A 15851-nucleotide genomic window follows, 5' to 3' on the forward strand; every position below is an offset into this window, starting at 1 on the left:
AAATGTTTGGTCAGCCTGACTTATTCATGTACTTTTATCATTTGGTCTTGCGTTTTGTTTACATGATCTTAGCATTGTTAATCTAAAGGGCTATAAATGTTTGAACTTTACTAAACTGGTGTGGTGATTCATGGCCACATGGGTCATGGTGTGTGGAAGGTAACTGACTCCAATATGAAAGGTGATGTTTATTGATTTGATTTCATTGTTGTTAACCATCTCACTCTTATCTGATTCCAAAGATCTGTGTCGACCTCTAAGGGTTATTGATGGTTACCCTATACTTGTCACCTTCTAAAAAAATGATCAAAACAAATATAAGGCTTGATGCACCCACATAGGGAAAATTATGTGATATGCACTTTGGAATATCTCAAATGAAAATTGAATGTTAGGGTGTACCTGCGTTTAAAAACAGTTAAGTTACAGACAAGGGGACTAGTTCACAGAGAAAATGCATCTTTCGGCACATTTTCCGCTTGAACCGGTCCCAAATATGACACTTGATATAAATATGATATGCTCCGACCTGTCTTCTGCAGCAAATAATTATGCAAAGCTTCACACAAGAATAATTTCCGACATTTCATAATTTGCATAGAGTAAACTTGCACAAGTTACACAAATGTGATTGAAAATTTCGCACATGTCAAGTTTTAAGCCTATATTGAGCACTTCTTTAAGGAAATACATGAGGGAATAAAGAGATTTCCTTCTAGGAATATCTGTCCCAATAGCGAGCATATGTTGTGTTTCAATTGCTCATAATACTAGCTGTACTTAATTCAGTTTTCTGTATACTTGCTCAATTATGCATTTATTTAAATGTTACATTTGTATTTAAAGTTTAATGCAAACTTGCAACGTTTGTCGATCAACAAACATTATTGAAAGCAAAGGGAAAACAAATTGCTTCAAAATCTGGTTGACAAGTCGTTTTATTGAACGTTTGTCACAACTTTTATAATCAAGAAGGCACCAACAATTCAAACAGGAAATGAAAGAACCACACAATGATCTAGGTAAAGTTTATTGCAGCGACAGGAGTTCAAATTACATCAGTGCAGATCAATGTTTTGTTAAGACAATTGAAAATTACATCTCAACAATACCAATTTGTAGCTGAGCAAAATTTACCAGAACAATTAAGTCAACTTCCCTTTTGACTATAAAAGTATGTAAATAAGCTTCAGGGGAGACGGTGGGAGTATACAAATAAAAAACAATAATTATTTCAAAAAACAATCTCCATTTCAACAATATCAACTTTTTATGAACGTTCACAAACCTATTAAATCTATGTACAAATTGGAGAAATAATCTCTATTTATCGTCTGCACTTTAGGTACTTTACCAAGTTGAACTGTGAAATCCTGATGATTAAAGTTCGGATGTTCCTAAACACCACTGGGGCATTTTGGTTTGGTATGACCGATGGTGTATGAAGAATATGCACCCTTGAAGTTATGAATAATATACAATAACTGTTATGAGTTTTTACAAAAACAAATGTGAGAATTGAAGTTACTTAAATAAATATGCAAACAACTAAAACTTTAGTTACAAATATCCATGCCCGACAGAAATTGTATTTGCTAAACTAATCCCAATTCATAATAAAAGCAACTTGCATTGGAAGAGATATGCAGTCCCTTTATTTTGTTATATTAAAAGGGAAAGCGTCATCTGCTTTATTTCAATTACAAAAAGTTACATGATTGAATATGAAAATAAGAAACTGTCTCCAAATATAAGACAGCTATAAATTCACAATTTACAATGCATACAGGAGCCAGTCATCAACCCTTGTACAAAAATTCATTGAACTAATATTAAAATCCAATTTTTAAAATCAATGCAAAACAGATTTTCCAAGATGGAATTAATTTCTCGAGTAGTCGAGTCTTATAAAGCTGCATTACACCTTTCAATGTACAAAAAACAAATCTTTTCAAAATGATCACAAACTGTTCAGTCTGTTCCTCCATCTTTTTTTGAATATTTGCAGTCAAACTTTTCTTCAAATCAGGAGAACTGAATTTGTTGAACACCAGATATCTACAAGACAAACGTGTGAGCAATTAGCGTAAATAATTGCTTATGTTATTTAGCATGATTTTAGGTGAGGCTTTATTTTTGCAAATATCACACACAAAAACCCAACTAAATTTCACATGTTTGAAAAAATGTCTTTCATGAACAAAACCATATTTTCATTGTAGTTCTGTTTACTCAAGGCATTAAAAAAAAAAAAAAAAAAAAAAAAAACACCAGATAGCCCAGGACGTTTTAAATACAATTTATCCAAAAAAACAATGTTTTCTAGGTTTTTAGGCTGGGCAAGAGGCATATGGCTAGTATTAATTCAAACTAAAATACCAAAACACCTATATAGCAAAATCTTAAATACCACACGTGATCCACAAAATTTCAGTACGTTTTACTGACATTTTCTCTACACAAAGTGTGACTTGTAAACTACACGGATACATAAGGACGTCAGTATGAGGGCTTTGTGAAATCACCCTTGTGAAGTAGTTTTACAGCCTTGAAGGGGAGACACAGCTTAATTTCTTGTATTTTTCTGTATAAGGAAATGCAATACCTTATATTTATTGAGCTTCTCTGGCAGCGGAGTAAAAATATTGGAGTTCACCTTACAAACGGTGAGCTCAGAAAATTATTAAAGCGGTAATAAAAGTGACTGCCTATATAGCACACAACACAAACTGAGTCCTTCACAAGTAAAGCTACCTTTAGATGATGATCCACCTCAGTGATACTGATTTTGTCTATTGTAGAAGGTTAGAAGGACGAGTGTGCCCTGCTGAGATTCAAACCTGCATGCCTTTGGTAATGACTGACCAAGATCAGTACTTCTTTGAGACAATGTGAGCTGGCTGCATCAAGTGCAAAACAGAAGGGTGCCACTCACCCAGGAGGTACTATATGGGCGTAGTCTAAGGGGTAAGGTGGACAGGATGGGGGATTGAATGTCATCCTCTGCATTGGGCTGGGGCAAAATGTCCATGAATCCAGCCCAACTGTGACACACTCTGGCAGCGTGATACTGAAAGCAATGTTGATCCGCTACTGTCTACAGCTGTGGTCTCACATACTTTTGAAAGTCTTTCAAATTCTCTGAGCTTTTACCTAGGAAATAAGACTGCCCCAGATTTGTGAAGGAAGTATGTTGGGTAGCAAAGTAAGGTGCTCGTATCACAGTTGACTTCAATTGCTGCTGACACTAAAATCCATGCGCACAGAACACTGCACCCGAGAAGTTCTGTGCAACCAGGTTGTCTCACTGCTCTGTAGAGAGTTATTGATGAGATGGAGGCTATGGCCTACAATGTCTCGTGAAACCAAAAAGGAGTGTAAATGGTTGGTTGGGTGGAGGGCGTGGGCTGCAAATTTACCTGTCAACTAGGAAGCTATTAGACCTTGCACTAATGCAGGGTGCAACAGTGCTGAGGATTTTTAAAACTTTCATACCTACTATAAAAAAAAAATAGATTTGGGGTGGGCGACTGCACATCTCAAGGAATAACAACTTTTGTCGGGTGAACCCTTAAGGTCACTATAATGACCCAAGGTCAACCTTTTGGTAGCTATGACACAAAGAACAAAGTATGGCAATGGGTAAAGTATTTATGTAACACCAAAATAATAAGTCAAAACACCAAACAGTAAAAATCCCAAACTGAAATGGAAAAATTGAGTAAAATGACACCACAATGACAAAAATGGGAACCTAAGATATGAAATTTCAGTTGAGTGAAAAAAGCACAAAAAAGTGCTAAGTGGCAATGGTAGTCAATGGTTGCAGTAGCCCAGGACTGAAGCACGATTTGAGGCTGAACGTAATGGAGCTCTTGGTCGAATACACCAACCAGGCCTGGCCTGTTTTTTTTGTTTTTTTAAACTTATAATCCTTCAGCACGGCAGCAGGCTGTACCCAAGGAAGTTTTCATGAAGTCTGAAAGGTACTGGGTGTGCTACTGATGATTTAGTTGGTTCTAGCATGAAAAGCCTAGAATGGGAGGAATTTTGCACCCAGTGAAGTCCTCTCACTTTTTGCACCTTCATCTGGTCAAGATGATTACCTTCAGACTTGTACTCTTTTTTTGGAACTTGGAATTCTTTAGTAGGTACGGCTGTGGCTGTATCTGATGTTGGGATCCACAAGGCCGGATACCTTTTCGTCAAGGGTCCACTGAAAGGATCTGGTGCTATAGGAGGAGCTCAGAGTGGAAGATACCTGATTTCTTAGCCCAGGAAGGTCACATGTTGGTAGGATATGCTGAAGTAGTCTGTACTTGTCTGCCGGAGGTCTGCAAGTCCAAACATCTTCTAATTCCCAGGTTTTGAAGGGTGGTGGGAGTAGTCTAATTAGATACAGCCAAGGGAAACAGGACCTCAGGAAGAGCATTTGGGAGGTCCAGCAGAGGGTACCAGCTGGGTCTACGTCACGTCCAGTTGGTAATTGTCAGTTGGGAACTTTAGGAAAAGGCCTCTTGCAGCATTTTTTTTTTTTTTTTAAGTGCTTTAATGTATACATTAATTTACATATAAATCGGAATACACACAGGTGTTTAGTATAACAGTTCCCAAATATTCTATTTGATCTCCTCTATGTTCCCAAATAAACTATATCATACTCACCAATCTTAACTACAATACATTTTTAGCATATTGTTGCTCAGTATAACAGTTATATTGCTTCAAAATAACATTCCTAAACATGGTATTCTTGGCTGAGGCCTCTCATGGGATCTCCAGGTTTCCTAAAATTAACTTTTTAATATATAGTCTCCAAATGTCTTAAAAATGTGTAGCTTATTTTCCAGATTGTAGATCAAGCACTCGTGGAATGCCATCAACATCAGTGCTTTAGTCCATTCTTCCACTGTTGGAGGCACTCTTGTTTTCCAGTGCTTCATTATGCACACCTTGGAAGCTGTGAATGCTGAATCCAGCCATCTTTTCCTACTGTTAAACATGTCTGGAATACCTCAAGCGCCAAGAAGCAAGGAGAGTATTAGTAGCTGTACTATTCTTAAATCACTAGCTTCCTTCAGCTGTTGCCAGACTCTCGACCAGAGGTTTTATAAGGTTGGACAGTACCATAGTATGTGCATCATAATACTGTTTGTTCATAAGCACCTCCATCATCTTACATCTGTGATTAGCTTTGCCCTATGCAGTTTATTCAGTCTCCAGGTCCAATCGTGGAGTACTTTAAAGTAGCTAAACTTCAATTTTTTTCTTCTCTTAATCCATGATCATGGCTGAATAAGAGAGAGGCCCATTCAACATCAGTAAATAGTTTTTGCACAAGAGGTTGCCAGCTTTGCGGGAGGTGGGATGCCGTAGGTTTGGAATAAGCTTCCTCTCAGCATTTTATAAGGGTCCAAAATCAGTACCTTATAGTTGCCTTGCAATTCCAAATAACTGTACATCGGTAAGGTAGCCAGGCCACCGGGAAGGTTATCCAATATGGCTTTGTTAGTGCTGCAGCTGTAGGTAATGAAGGAATTATGACGACTCCAGCTGGTATTCTGCTTGTAGATCTTGAAAGAGTTTCAATGTGTGGTTGTCTAATACCTGTTCTGTGTGTAGAATCCCTTTTTCTAGCCCACATCAACCAGTTCAGAATCTGTCTGTTAATATGGATCTCTGCTATGGAATCAATGAGGCGCAGAAGGCCTTTGTCTAACTGAGTAGAATCGTGCCATCCACGTATTGTAGGTATTTTATATGAGATAGCAATTTTTGGAGTAAGGGCATTCATCTTATCCAGAGGCTGACTTAGATCTGCCATTAAAAGATTACACCCTTGTTTAAGCCCATTAAAAGTTTTAGCTCACCGAGTCAGACTAAGACCATCACCTAACTTGACCTGCACCTAAGTATTTGTGTATAATGAGATGATAGCATCCAATAAATGTTGAGGAATGCCCCATCCTGATACTTTTTTCAAAAGTGTGGCTCATGGAACAGAATCAAATGCAGCTTTTATATCAATAAAACAGATATAGAGATTTCGTTTTTTAAAACTGCACTTTCAGCTAACAGGGTTGCGGTCAATAAATTAGTAACCGTGGATTGACCCTTACGAACGTCTAATTGATTAAATGGGATTAGATGCATAGCCGTGGCCCATTGTTCCAAATCCTTCAGTAGGCGGGAGGCAAAGAATTTTGTCTTGAAATCTGTTCAGGCTATTAATCTACAAATAGCCAGATTTTTGGATGGGCCACATTTATAAATGGGTTGCAAAACACTTCCTTGCCACGCCTCCAGAACTACATTCATTAATAAAACAGCATTACATAGGGGAGTCAAAACTTCAGCCCACACCTATGGATTTACTAAACAAATTGCATTTGGAAGGCCATTTGGACCCAGGGCCCCATTTGATCTAATCTGTTGTATTAAAGTGGTTACTTCTTCTTTCTTTAAAGGTGCCAGACTTATTAATGCTGCTGGGGCAGAATTACTGTTTAGCTTAATATGAGACAATACACCTTTCTCTACTTCATTTCCCCATGATGACTTACATAAGTAACAAGTACAGTTTCCCCCAGAATGACAGTGATCAGTAGAGGTGACACAAGGACAATACAGGGAAGCAATATAATCCACCCAGCCATTTTTTGTGAATTTTGTGCCGCAGCCTCTATTCTCTCCAATTTTAAGATGATTAATTATCCTCCAGAAGGTCGTAGAGTTGTTAGCCTTGCTAGCAATTAACAATGTGTTCCACAATCCTGCCAATAATCCATCTTAACCTTTCATAATTCTTGTCTATAGGCCCTCCTTAACTTCCTCAATTTTGTTTTGAGAGCAGATTGAATTAGCAATTCTTTCTGATTATAAACTGCTCTAGTTAATCTTTTGAGAGCCATCTTTTATTGGAGAAGAGCAGACATAAACCACTTTTTATTATTAGATTTAAGAGGCTTGGCTTTCAACACATTTGTCGGCGCAAATGTGGAGATTAATGCCGAGTAGATAACCTTCCATTTGTCCACCATCAGCTCTCAGCATCAGCTCTCCAGCTGCCTGATCACAACTACAAGAAGCAATTATAGTTACAGCATATTTTAATATATTTTCTTGTATTTCTGTGTTCCAAGCCAGTCTTTTCAAATTATAAGATGATAGAACTTGTTGTAAAACCACTGATTTATGTGTATGCCGGATAAACAAGGCTAAGGTCTGTTTGTGAGGGTTGTGATCACTTTCTACCCTTGGAATGATGGAATACCCAGTAATATGGGTAGCAAGTTCGCCGTAATAAGAGTATAGTCAATTACAGAACAAAATGTAAGATTTTTATAGGTCAGAACAGTAAATGCCTTCTCAGCGGACGTTTCCCTCAATATAACCTGACCCAGATGACACATATTTTCTTCATAAAACTGGACCAAACTTCTACTAGACTTACTAGAGGAATTAGAAATAAATAAGAAGATTAAAATCCCCAGAAATGATCAAGCTTGAATTTGGGTGTTGATGCTCAAGGGATTTAATTATTTCCCACAACGTGAACAGTTGAGACTTTCATATCGGACCTCATTTAAAAAAAATATATATTGTATTGAGCTTTATCAAGAACTTTAAAGGCACATTGGGGGCTCCGACTGAGGCATATCGTTTCTTTGTTACAGGGGTATCTGTTTCAGCAATGGCCATGTCTCATATCTATGATACAGGGGTACTCTTAATACAATCTCTAAAATATTTCATTGAGTGCAGTCCATACTTGTATAAGTACAGTGACGATGTTCCCCCTCTCTTCATGTTGCCCGTAGTACAGGTGCTTCCATTGCGAGTGCCTACCCTCAACCCTCTCTCCCTCCTTGTGCATCATGCTGCCTCAATCTGCTAATATGGGACTACTGTCTGTTGCTATCAGGTGTCTCTGGGTGTGTTCTGTCCTTCCTCCCCTGAACCCCATCTTGACACGTGGGCGTTGGCAGCTCTTGCTCCACTTTTTCTATGTCATGGAGTAATGTGTGGTGGACTCCCTTGGTGCTGAAATGCATTGTCCTCCATTCACTGCCTTAAAGGCATTCCACTCTAAGAGTCACAAGCTTGTGGATCCCTCATTTACCTCAACGTAAGCTGTTAAGTCAGAGCCAATGGTGTCCTTAAAAACCTGGTCTTCCAGGAGGTCCGTCTTGAGTTGCCATGTGGGTACCAGGGATTGGATGCGCAACCATCTAAGTCCTAGTAGTAAGGGATTATGGTCTGAGATTGTTCTGATGAGGTATTCAGTCAGATGTGTCAACTCATGGGTGCCTGGTGAGCACAGTAAGGTGTCCACTCGCACATGTAAGTCATGTAATGGAGAGAAAAAGGAGTAATTCTGCCCTCTGGCTGGTGAGCCTGCCAAGAATTGACTAGTTTCCATTCCTGTTGCCAGGCCCGGAATGCTCCAGTGGTTCGGATAGTAGGTGAGTCCTGCAGTGGGGGTGCGATCTATTTAAAGCTGTGTCAGAGATACAGTTAAAGTCTCCCCCCAGCAGGACAGATCCCATAAGGTGTGGGTCCAGGGGCTCAGAAAGGGTTGTCAGAAACCCTGGTTGGTCAGTGTTAGGGCCATAAACACTCCTGATCACTATATCCAGCCCATCAAGCCTCCCAATGATTATGACATAATGTCCCAGGAGATCTGTAATGGAAGTGGTATGCTGATAAGGCACCCCAGGTTTGATCCATATAAGGCCCCCAGCACATAGGCCGAGTAAGTAGTGAAATACACCTGAACTCTCCAGCTGCGTTGAAGGGCATGCCCTTCTTTGGCATCCAGGTTGGTCTCCTGCAACAGAGCTATATAGATCCCTCTTCTAGTGAGATGCGAGAATACTTTAATGTGTTTGGTCACTGAATGCATCCCTCTGATGTTCAAAGTTAGTACCTTAAAATCCTGCATTGTAACCATCAGGAGTGCATTGTGGGTTAGTTGCAGCGGTGCGGGTCCCATCCATAAGGGAACCCCATCACAGCAAGTCTGGTGTGTAGCAGACATCTGCAGCATAAAACAGTCTGTTCTTTACCTAAAATACATTATTTTCAACTCCCAATCCCCAGGACAAGTGGTGTGACCCATTCGCCTAAACTGTCAAACAACCAATAATTGAACATGTTCATGCCTTCTAACGCTCAGGCTGTTTGTAGGCGGGGGGTGGGGGTTGGAGGAGGTTTGATAGTTCAGGCAGTCTGCCGTGCTCAGCTCCGAGCTTCTCAGGCACCCACAATGACACATATTATAAGGAAAGCATTAGTGATCTATCCATAGGGAATATCTATTGCAGTAACAACAGCAGGCGATGTGGGAACAGAGTTTTCTTTTAACACCAGTCGCTTAGGCCAAGGTCTGGCTGTGACACCAGAGGAGTTCATCAGCAGTTCCCGGGGTGACCACTGAGAGGTTCACGCTGAAAGATGTTGAGGCAAGGGAGTCACTGCCAGAATCAGATCTCTCTTCGCTCGCTTCCTGAGATGGGGACACAGGACCAGGTGACGACCTGCCCAGGGAGGTGACCGCAGCGACCACCTTCTGACACTCTCTCTGTACTTCCTCTTCAGTGGGAGGCACAGGGGTCCAGGAGGCAGCCCCATCCTTCCTCTATGCGGCAGGATGGAGTTGTGTGGGGTCGAGTGCACCGGAGCTCCGGAGCTCCGGAGCCCTCCGCCTCACCCCATTTGCTGCCTAGCCACGCCCCTCATACTCACGTAGATATTAATCAGAGAGGATTGGAAATGTAATTTAATACATTGCAGCCAAGAAAACTGAAAGTCAATTGCCTGTGTCCTAACAGAAAAACTAGTAGTAATGTACAGAGAAAGACCTCCTTTAGCATGGCCTTGCTGTGATGACTGGGTGGCCGGGGTGATACATTCTTGATAGGTAATTTTTGATCCTTCCATGTTTCCTGTAACATCAGGATGTCAAAGGATTGTAGATAGGATGCAGTGTCTGTGTCTTCCATCAAACTTGCCAACCCATATACATTCTGGGAACATAAGAGGGATTTTTTTAATTGCGAGACCTGAAATTTTACCTAGATTATTAAGTGGAGCTATTGCTCCTCGAAACTGGGAACTTGACTTTCTAGACACAGATCTTTTTGGTTGGGGGCAGATAGTCAATTTTTGATGGGACCACAGAAATCAATGGAGATGGATATTTTAGAAGAGCCGGTCTCATAACCTCTATACCCATTTCATTGAAAATTAGTGTATTTTCTAAAAATGTATTTGCAATGTCACTATTAGACCAAGTAGTAGATTCTCATGCAGGGATCCCGTTTAAATTGTACTGATACTAGGTTATCGGAGGAGAGGTGGGATAGAGCTGGGACAATGGCTGTCAGTTTTAGTACAGCACAACAATTAAGAATGTCCTGGTGGCCTCTATATTCATATAGAGGATGAGAAATAATCTTAACATTTGTGGTCAATTTCTCTTGCCAGGAGAGATGGCTGGCGATTCAGCAGTTGCTCTTCCCCTATCTATCCTATGACTACTCTGTTGCTAAGAGTTATTTGAATTGCTTGAATAAATAATGGAAGGGCAAAACTTTAGGAGCCTTCCCTGAGTCTTCCTCTAAGACATTACAGGACTTATGGCTTTCTATGCTGGATTGACATCCCCATTCTCCCTATTTACACAAGACTTCATTAGTACAACTGAGGTATTTTGGAGATAGACCTTTTTAATACATGTTAATAAAGATACCTTCTCCCCTTTGTCACTATTCTGCTCTTCTACTGACTGGGACCCAAACTGGGAATTTGGCAAATTTCCCTGGTTATAATTGGGGTTTAGGGGGAGATCTCCACTAACTCTGCCTTATCAGGCTGCTGCTGTGGATAAGAAAAATCCTTACTTTTGAATATAGGGAAGCAGTCTTTTTATGAGACCGATTTGCCCCTCTGCACCATTGAGGGGGGTAGGTGCAACTAGGGTAGACTGAACTTCGCAATTGGTCCCTCCCTCCAATAGAGGAGCTTTTTCAACACTTTTGTCAACACCAGGACAGTGCGCGCTCTACGGGCATCTAGAATGCAAAAACCCAACACTCGCAAGATAAAGTAATTTATGCATTGTGATGATATGTTATTGTTTAACCTTTTGCATTGCAGAATTCCATCCAAAAGATTCATTTTTAAGGTGTTTATAAATACTGTACATTTACAATGTGTTGCTGCAGACATTCAGAGTGTGTTAGGGTGTGGTCCCTTTCGAGGGCCTTCTGGAGACTTTCCCTGCAACATGCCTGGGCGTGGTTCTGGGCTGGGCCAAGACTCTATAAAAGAGAGTCCGCCCAACTTCCAGTGCTCACTATTCAGAGGTCCCGGTGCAGAGCAGCAGCTTCTTCCTGAGCTCCTGTCCCGGCGGCCTATTTGGATTTTCCAGTCTTCTGCTCTCATCTCTCATTGGTGATCGATGTTTCCAGGCGGTAAGACCGTGTTTGGACATTTCCCAACACCGTAATTGAGAATCTTCATATTCTTGATTTTAATTCTTAAATGAATAACAGATTACTTGTGCGCTGCCATTTTTTGACATTTGTATGGTGGTTTGCAAATAGGGAGGACGCGCAATTTATTCCATAAAGATTTGACTTCGTTATTACATTATTGTTCATTGCGCGCTGATATTTCTTGACATTTACATGATGTTTTACGAGTTGGCAAGACGTGCAACTCGTTTCATGAGCATTTAACTTTGTTGTTCATTGCGCGCTACCTTTTCTTGACATTTACATGGTGGCATTCGAATCGGCGAAACGTGCGATTCACTTCTCGTGTGTAATTCAGGCTGTTCATTGTGCGCTACCATTTTCTGGCATTTACATGGTGGCATTCGAATCGGCAACACGCGCGATTCTTTCCTTGAGTGTTTTTTCATGTTATTCATTGTGCGCTACTATTTCTTGGCTTTTGTATGGTGGCATTTGAATCGGCAAGACGCGCAATTCTTTCCTCGTGTATAAATAATGTAAGTTACTGTGCGCTACCATTCTAAGACATTTTCTTGGTAGCATTTCAAGTTGACACGTCGCGTGATTTATTCCTTGAATCTACGTTGTGTGATTTCATGGTGCACAAACCTTTATGGTGTTTAATACTCATATAAAAATCTGCAGTGTGCGCAATTTACTTCCCAATGTTTTTTCTGAGATGAACACAACACAATACCAGAGTTCTAGAGGTAATTCTGTGTGTTCCTGATATGTATTCCTAAAAGGAGATTCATATGGTTGTTAGAAAATGCTCAGAGTGTTTCCTGATTCTCATGCTAAAGAAAGTACTTGAATCTGAAAGTCCTATTTAACTTTTCCTGTTTCCTCCTCAGATATTCGGTCATCTAAAGCCTAGTCAGTTTTAGGATTATTCTAGGGTTGTTCATGTTTTTCGGAAAAGACGAAGCTTAGTGTTGTAGCATGGTACTGATTTCATGAGATGTAATTTTGATGTTGTGTTTTAACCTTTTGCTTCCTACAGGTCTCCTTCCCAGCTGTTCCCGTCCTAATCCCCTTTTCCCCACTTGGACTCTCTTAGACTCTGTGATAAATCTAATCAGAGTATTGGAGCTGTCTTGTGGTGGAAGTGTTGGGAACGTGCACGGACCCCGAGGATCTGGTGACTCTGACAACTTTCCTCCACTGTAGGAGTCTCCAAGTTAGCTGCGTTGCCTGAATTCTCTATCTCACTAAGTACAGCTGAATGCCCAACTGGATGGCTGTGTTGGACATCAAAACAATCAGCTGATTGAATTGCTGAGTGGAGACTTTGGACACTTGCCTGAACATAACTATAAAACCCTCCAGGGACTGGACTCGAAATCAACGATGGAGCGGCAACTGGCTCAAGCCTAGAATTTATGGCCATTTTTTAAGCTTCGACAAGTGCTCCTACAATTTTCGGTAGGTCTGATGCATTGTCTAGTATATAGGACCAACTACATGTTATTAATGGATTATTTACATTAGATTGATCTTTAAACAACCAAATTAGCTAGGTCCTGTAATTTAGAATTAATTCAAGCTACATAAAGAACAAAGGTGTTGAGCAGCTCTACCTGAATATTTAATTTATCAGAATGAAAATGTAGAGCAGCTATGATAGCAACAATAGTATTCAGCATATTCCCCAATATACCAGTAACGATTGGTTGAGGATTTGATTTGGGCTGTGATCCTGATCCAATTGCATCATATTTTGCCAAAAAGTATAGATCAGTGTCACTTGGCTCTGTCTATAAAGGGTTAGCAGGGTTGTCAAAGGTAACAGGGTTTACAGAAATTACTTTCAGCGGAGTTAGAGTTGGTTCTGGGTCCAAATGAGTAAGGTTCATTGTTGAAACTGGGCTGGAGGGATCTATTTCAGATTTTGAATCTGAGTGGAAAAAGTCCAAAGGAACCTGTGCTAACCTGGTGCCAAAGGAATCATTTAATCTTGCTTCTGGGGTGGCAATTCCAAACTTTAGGGTGTAGGACATTATATGACAGAATTATGACTACTTATATTGGGTTTTGATGAATCCTGGACTGCACTGACATCTTTAAAAATTAGTTCTGAAGACGTTTGCTGCCCCAATTTCAACAAAAGGGCAGGACTAAATTGGGGAGGTGAAGATAGGCATCAGTATGATTTTGCATGTATCTAAGCTTTTAACACCATTTAAGAGGGCCTGTGACCTTGCTAGGACTTACATTATTTCTTAATTGTTTGTCTGCAGCACTGGAAAAAAGCCCTTTTCTTTATTAATAAATTGTCGTCATGGGCCAGGTGCTGAGGCACAGGGACGCAACTGGTATCAGCTAAAAGGCATGCCGCTGGTGGAGTTGAAAAGTTAGATGATGGTTTTACCTCACATTGAGTCTTTTCCAGCATTTTGAAGTACTTAACTAAAGATTGCTAAATAGAGTGCTGGTCAATGGTACTGCTGGTCTGTTTATGGAGCAGCACCATGTCTTGTTCCGGGAGGCACACTGTTACTGGAGTTACCAGTGCATCGTATGGCTCATACGTGGCCTTTCCTTGTTCATCATCATATCAGCTTTATTTTGGTTCAAAGCACCATAAAAGCACCATAAACCAAATATACATTACATAAAACAGTAAATACAGTAATTAGTCTAGTGCAATACAATCAATTAGTCTAATATTAATAATAATAATGAGTACAAGAATAGAAATAAAAACAAAGAGCCTCAGGGGAAGCCTAAATCTAACTCCAAATGTGTGCAACATGCCATCCGGCATGAAGAATGCCATTTGAGGTACATCTGGTGCTCTCTCTCTCCCTAAAAGATAAAGTGCATTGTGCATGGACCGTAATACTTTAGAATAATAACCACATTTGAAAAATATGATATGATGGGTAAAATGCATGTAAAGACCCTTAAAATCCAACTATTAAAACATCAAGTGTGTTAAAAAAAAGATTTTAAAAAAACATATGTTAAGGCACTCCTTCCAGAGGAGGGATATGCAATAATCTAGATCTCAATAGCACAAATGCACTTAGACCACCAGAACCAGGCTGCATGGAGGTATCAGGCAAACACCACTAATCTGGAGGTGTCCGTTCTTAAAATCCTTGCAGCAGTCAGATAACTCCTAACACTCAGAGATCTACATAAGGGTAGTAACCATTCCTCCTCTGAGCATCGTATGCTGGAAAAAACAGTGAGGTAGATCTTCTCTAGGTCCCTTACAACCTAGACACTCAGAACACTGTTGATACATATTTACCCACTTGGCACAAAAAGACCTGATCGGTAAGGTCTGATATCTAAATTGTAAAAACAGTTTCCTAGCCAAAGTGGGAGTAATCTCATCAATTGTAGCTGGGAGGGTGACTTAAACTCCAGAAAATCTGGAGTCAAAGCTCCTCCGCTATTGCCTGTGATCTCCTTATGTTCCAGCTGCCAATAGGCTGATTTAATCATAGTTCTGCAGCTAGATGTGCAAGCCTCAGGTGTTACCACAGGTCTTCCAATCCCAGCTTCCTAAGCAAGGACCTTAGGTGCATGAGCCAAGGTATCTGCTGAGTGCCAGAAAGAGCTAGCCCTTCTAAAGCAGGACTAGAGGAGTACTCTTTGGGAGTGCAAATAACTGTCTCAGAAACCTATTCTCAGAGAGAGACAGGGCATTACAATTAGCGTAGCCCCATATTTCCATTCCACATAGCACTGCACCAGGAGCTTTGATTTTGTATATTTCTATCCCTGGAGCAACCTTCTTAGAAAACGTTTTATTAAATAGCGAAAGCAGTCGGGGAAAAATAGTGCAAAAGTGAGCAATTGGCCTTTGCGACCTGCATCGTCCAGTCTAAATTAGGTGTCAGCCTCAGCCATAGGTAGTCAAAGTTGGATACTTGCTCAATCAGGGCTGTGTCAACAGCAAGTTTATATTTATAAGCTTTAGATCTAGCTGGATAGAAAACCATAAATTTAGTTTTCACACTATTGAGTTCCAGACCCCGCTCCTGGCAAAACGTATTAAAATTAACAAACAGCTGCTGCAATCCGCGTATCGATTTTGAGATCAAGAGTGTGTCGACTGCGAAAAGCAGACCCAGCACTCTCCTGGGCCCCACCCCAGGAGCGTCGCAGCCTTCCCTATCCAGCCTTCTCACATCATTTGTGTAGAGGGAGAACAGAATAGGGTCCAGGACGCAACCCTGCCTGACTCCCTTATGAATACTTATGGGTGGGGTCAACTAACCCTTGCATCCCCATCTTACATATGCGTAATTCTCCTTATGCAGTCTTACCAGAATTGCCAATAAATTGGGGGGTATACCCATATTATCCAGAGCT

General features: G+C 40.5%; 1 protein-coding gene across 1 annotated transcript in view; it reads right to left on the reverse strand.

Moving 5' to 3' along the window:
• Positions 1-1014: 1014 nt before the first annotated feature.
• NFYB (nuclear transcription factor Y subunit beta) overlaps positions 1015-15851 on the reverse strand; it is a 142180-nt gene continuing 127343 nt past the window's right edge. The window contains exon 7 of the mRNA XM_069229002.1: positions 1015-2058. Coding sequence (XP_069085103.1) covers positions 2026-2058 — 33 coding nt within the window. The 3' untranslated portion in view covers positions 1015-2025. The remainder of the gene's footprint in view (positions 2059-15851) is intronic.

This window comes from Pleurodeles waltl, chromosome 4_1 (assembly GCF_031143425.1).
Source record: "Pleurodeles waltl isolate 20211129_DDA chromosome 4_1, aPleWal1.hap1.20221129, whole genome shotgun sequence".
NCBI lineage: Eukaryota > Metazoa > Chordata > Amphibia > Caudata > Salamandridae > Pleurodeles > Pleurodeles waltl.